Below are 4,697 nucleotides of genomic sequence, written 5' to 3'. Positions count from 1 at the left end.
TGGGAGCACCTGCCTTTGTCCCAGCTTGTGCTGACTGGTCAGGGCTGAGCTGGAAACATGAGGAAGATACTTTCCCTGAGCAACAGCCTCCTCTCCAGCTGTGTGAGGCACTTGTTCTGGTAAAGCAATGAGACAAAAACATGGTGTAAAGCAGGAACACGGCCAGAACCAGCCCTCCGTTTGAGGCGGCTCCTCGCTTGATTTTCCCTTGATGAGGCGATTGCACAGCGCCCCGGGAGGAGTTTTGATCAACGCCTTGGGCTGGCAGCAGAGCCGGACCCGGCGAGGCTGCGGCTCCCAGAGAACTCCTCGGCTGACACCTGGTGGAAAAGCAGGAGCAGGGAGCTCCGCTCGGATGGAGCCAGCCCTGTCAGCCACCCGGTCCGGCTGCTCCTTCTGGGAGTTATCCTCGGGATTACAGAGCACCCAGGAGCTGGCAGCCCAGGCTGCAAAGTGATTTACTCCACGGTACACGTGGCCTTTCTCTTCCGTAATACAGAGTATTCCTTATGTGTGGGGAGTGAGGGGAACTCACTCATTTCTACTTTCACACCCTAAAAAGAGCCAAGGTTGAACCCCTAACCTTGTAAGAGTGAAAACTCCCCCTGTACATCCCATCCTGGCAGCGAGAGGGAGCAAACACAAATCCCCATGGATGTGCTTTGTGCAGGTGTTTTGTGGGGCAAAACAGGCAAAGCAAGTGGTGCTGGGAAGGTTTTCTAGGTGTGAATTTGGGATGATGGTATCAGTGGTGGATACGAGTGGTGGGGGTCATCCTGCAGCACAACATCTTCAAATTACAGGGAGTTATTCTCACTATCAGTAAATATTGGCTTTTGTAGGGTTCTATGTGTAGTGCCAAGTTACTAACATGTGCAGGACCCACAGAAAATAAGGTGACAACCTGCAGGGTTTGCTGTGACAAAATTGTGACAATGTTAATGGGAGCAGCAGGCAACCTGTCAGGGCCTTGGGCAGAAAGAAATCCCAGCACTGAGGAGTTTGAAAAAACAAAGCGACAGAAAATATCTTTAATAACAAAACAGGCTGTTTTTACAGAGAAATCCTGACAGCAGGTCAAGCAGGGGTGAAACGTTCTGAGGCAGCAGCAGTTCTGCACATCAGGGTGTGGACAGTGCCAATCCTGCCAGGCTCTGCTGCATGACTCCAGTTTTGGTTTTGGTCAGTGAAATGGTTTCCTTTGTGCCCACCTGGCACAGAAGTGCTGAACAGACTTTGTGCAGGTGTCTGGCTTCATTTCCCACCCAGGGTGCTGGTGGCTCCTCACTGCTCGGCCAGACACTGTTCCAGAGCTGCCATTCCGTACAGGTTGGCCCAGTCCGTGCCGTGGTGGGCCAGGATCACATCCCTGCAGGGCTCACTGGCTCTGGCCAGCTCCACCAGCACGCCCTGGAAGGCAGTGATGAGCTCACAGTCCAGGGAGGCTGGAGAGACCCGGGACAGCAGCTCCGAGAGCCCTTCCAGCCAGCGCGCCCGGAGCACGGCCGGCGGCAGCCACGGGAAGAGCGGGATGCAGCCGGCCAGGGCCTGCATTCCCAGGAACCACAGCTCCTGGATGTCATCCCAGGCACTCCTGTAGGCAGGAGACACGGCCACAGCCAGGCTGTCGCTGCCGGGATCTGCCTGGGCCGTGTGGGCCTGCGAGAGGAACCGAAGGGCGGCTCCAAAAAACTCCTTGGCGGACTGTGTTTCCTGAAGAGCTGGGAGAAAAAGGGAATTAGTAACTCAACATAAAACTTGCTCAGTCAAAGGGGGGCCCTGTGGTGGGTCTGTGTGCAGCAGGGCTTCCAGGGAGAGCAGGACGACGTCCTCTTGCCCTTTAAATCTCTTAATCCCAGCACATCAACCTGCCAAATGTTCTGCATATTCCTTGCTCCCCCAGATTTTTGGTTTGTCACTTTTCCAATGATAAACTGGACCAGCTTCCCTCCTATTTTCTTTCTCCAGGCCACCCACCTGTGCAGAGCAATGTGGGCTTTGCCAGTGGGAGCTCCTCTTACCTGCTGAGCCTGTGAGGATCCTGGCCAGCATCAGCCCCAGAGTGGCAACGTTCGCCGCCAGAACCAGGTGATGCTCCTGGGGTAGCAGAAGTGGGAGAGACTTCAGCAACACATCCATCAAGGAGGAAAAGGTTTTGTCTCGCCTAGAGAGAAAACAAACCCCGAGCCATTTCCTGAGCACAGCCAGAGGCACCTGAAAATGCCAAGGTTAAATGCAGCACCAAAAATGTGATGAAACTGGGGTTGAAAAAGGAACATCCCTTTTCAGCATGGTGTGTTAACGGATCCTCGGGCACACTGCACAAGGCACCCTCCTTTTTCTTCCCACTGCCAACCTCAGAGCTCAGTTCCTTCCCACAGCTCTGTTACCTGACCAGGTCCGGAGCAGTCACCACCAGGTTGAGGAAAATCCCACACAAGGTCTGTAGGCTCATCTCAGTGCTCGTCAGGGGTGCTGGGGCTGTGGGCTCAGAGCTCAGAACCTGCCACTGATGGAGGAAGTACTCACACAGCAGTGCTGGTGCCCCTTGGGAGACCAGGATGGCCCGGGGCCTGTCCTCTGCTGTCAGATGGCAAAAACCAGGTAGCAGAAATCTGGAAGGGGAAAAAAATTGGAAGCATGACGTAGAATGGGTCTAAGCCCTGCATTTATATCCATCCAGGGGGGAAAAACCCCCATGGAATCAGCACTGAGGGGAGAATGGAAAACAGAAAAATATTTTAGCTGTTGCTAAAATGCAACAGCTCTGTGCTTAAAATACTCACCTCAGAGCATCCTGGGGTAAGGCAGGGCCCTCGGTGCTGCCCAGCTCTGCCTGGGGAAGGCTCACAGCTGGGCTGCCCTCCTTGAAAAGCTTCCTGGCATAATGAACAAGGAAGGGCAAGAGCTCACAGATTTCCTGCTTGAGGGACGATGTTTCTTCTGCCATCCAGGCTCCAAGGACTCGAACAGAGGCAAATATGAAAGGATCTTGTAGCTCCTCCTGTTTAACCTGCATGAAGAAAGCAAAGTGACACTTTAGGGTCACTGTGCATCGAACTACCACAGGTCTGGAAGCCACAGTGGGCCAAGAGGCACCCCCAAAACCTGCTTTTCATTCAAAGCCCTGCATTACCTGTCTCAGGTAGAATATTACAGCTCCAAATGCCTCCTCCATAATCCTCATGAGCTGCATTTTTTGCACCTCGCCCAGCAGTGGGTTCTCTTCCCTCAGGCACTCCTGGATCCCCAACTCCATAAGGACATAGCAGGCTGTCACCACTTCTTTCTTGCCCTCCAGCTCCACGGGATCTGGCTCCTCCAGGGTCAGGCGGACCTCCACACAAGCCAGGTTCACCAGCAAGGCCAGGAACTTGCTGCCAGCACTCCCTGCTGGGATCCACTCTGCCCCACAGGCCTGCACGAGGCCGGCCGCGAGCTTCAGCGCGGGGTCCCGCTGCGACTGGCTGAGCTTGCTGCCCAAAATGTCAGCCAGCCCTCTGTAAACCCTGTGGAGGCACTCGGAGCCCTGCGAGTCCTGCGTGAGCGGAGCTGACAGGGGGATGAAGTGAGGCAGAACCTCACACAGCTCAAACTTGGTCATGTCCTCAGCCTTGAGGAAGTCAGCGGAGAGCTTGCTGAGCACGGCCAGGAGCTGTGGAGCGTCCCTCTGCCAGCACCTGGCCTCTGCTACGGCCAACAGCCCCAGGAGCAGCGTCAGGGCACGATCGGAGCCGTGCCCGCCGCTCAGGTAGGCCTGGCACAGGGCAGACACCGTCCCTTTGGCCACCAGCTCCCTGGGGCCCCTGGCTGTGGCCAGGACAGCGCTCAGGCACTGGTACACATCATCCACCATGGACGTGCTGTCGGGGGGGCAGGGGGAAAGCAGGATCTCGTTGAAGGTGGGGATTTTGTTGAGGACCTGGGAGTGCCCAGCCAGCTCCGGGTCGGTGCAGAAGCAGGCGAGCAGCGTGAGGCCGAGGGCGCGGAAGGTGTGGGGGGGGCAGCCGGGCGGGGGCTGCCCCGAGATCAGCAGCCGGGTCGGGAACGTGAATCCGATGGCATCGAAGATCTGCCGGCGGGTCCTGGCGTCCACCTCCCCGGCTCTGACCGCTTTGGTCACCTGCGAGGCAAACCAGGGGTGAGAGTGAGAATAGCAGGAGGGTTTGCACGTTTACAGGACTGGACGGGCCAATCAGAGGCCTGAACAGCTTCAATTAGAACAGAGAAGCATCCCCTGAGCAGGCACTTGGTCCAGGCCCTGATCCAGAGGTTTGCCAGGGTGTTCCAGTGTGGCAGCACTGACTCATCCTCTGCACACCCAGGCCAAGGCCAGGCTCCCTCGCCTTGCTGCTGGGAATCCCAAGGCACTGACGCAGCTTGCTCAGATCTCCCAATCCCCATCCGCCCGCGTCTCCCGGGCACTCCGGTGTCCAGCGGGGGACTGGGCCTCCCCTCTGCCCGCCCCCGAGGCGATGCCGCGGTTCCTCACCAGGAGCAGCGCCGCGAACTGCTCGCTGTCGTTCCTCGCGTCCCTGAGCACACCGAGGCACCGCTTCAGCGTGGCGTGCCCGTCCCCGGAGTCCGAGGCCATGATCGGAAAGCAGCGGCTGAAGGACGGGGATGGGGTAAAACCCCGGCCGCCTCCCCTCAGCCCTTCCCCTCCCGGCTCCTGCCCTTCCCCTGGCGGCGCCCTG

At 57.5% G+C, this 4,697-nt stretch overlaps 1 protein-coding gene across 1 annotated transcript; it reads right to left on the bottom strand.

Moving 5' to 3' along the window:
• Positions 1-1,017: 1,017 nt before the first annotated feature.
• Positions 1,018-4,684, bottom strand: NCDN (neurochondrin). The gene is made up of 6 exons (XM_018081283.3): positions 4,493-4,684; positions 3,137-4,123; positions 2,787-3,013; positions 2,391-2,615; positions 2,022-2,164; positions 1,018-1,721 (listed from the first exon to the last, which is right to left on the bottom strand). The coding sequence occupies exons 1-6, from the start codon at positions 4,592-4,594 to the stop codon at positions 1,285-1,287; spliced, it is 2,121 nt and encodes a 706-aa protein (XP_017936772.2). The 5' UTR covers positions 4,595-4,684; the 3' UTR covers positions 1,018-1,284.
• Between the last annotated feature and the right edge of the window lie 13 nt (positions 4,685-4,697).

This window comes from Manacus vitellinus, unplaced genomic scaffold (assembly GCF_001715985.3).
Source record: "Manacus vitellinus isolate BGI_N305 unplaced genomic scaffold, ASM171598v3 scaffold_52_pilon, whole genome shotgun sequence".
Taxonomy (NCBI): Eukaryota; Metazoa; Chordata; class Aves; order Passeriformes; family Pipridae; genus Manacus; species Manacus vitellinus.
Note: the sequence above shows the minus strand (reverse complement) of the source record. Positions and strands in the feature narration are given on the sequence as shown.

Bases quoted from the DNA above. Each gene is read 5' to 3' on its own strand.
- NCDN (XM_018081283.3), bottom strand. From the start codon at position 4,594: ATGGCCTCGGACTCCGGGGACGGGCACGCCACGCTGAAGCGGTGCCTC. The intron at 3,014-3,136 runs GTAATGCAGGGC...TTCTTCATGCAG, and splicing joins TAATATTCTACCTGAGACAG to GTTAAACAGGAGGAGCTACA. The intron at 1,722-2,021 runs GTAAGAGGAGCT...TTTTTCTCCCAG, and splicing joins GATCCTCACAGGCTCAGCAG to CTCTTCAGGAAACACAGTCC.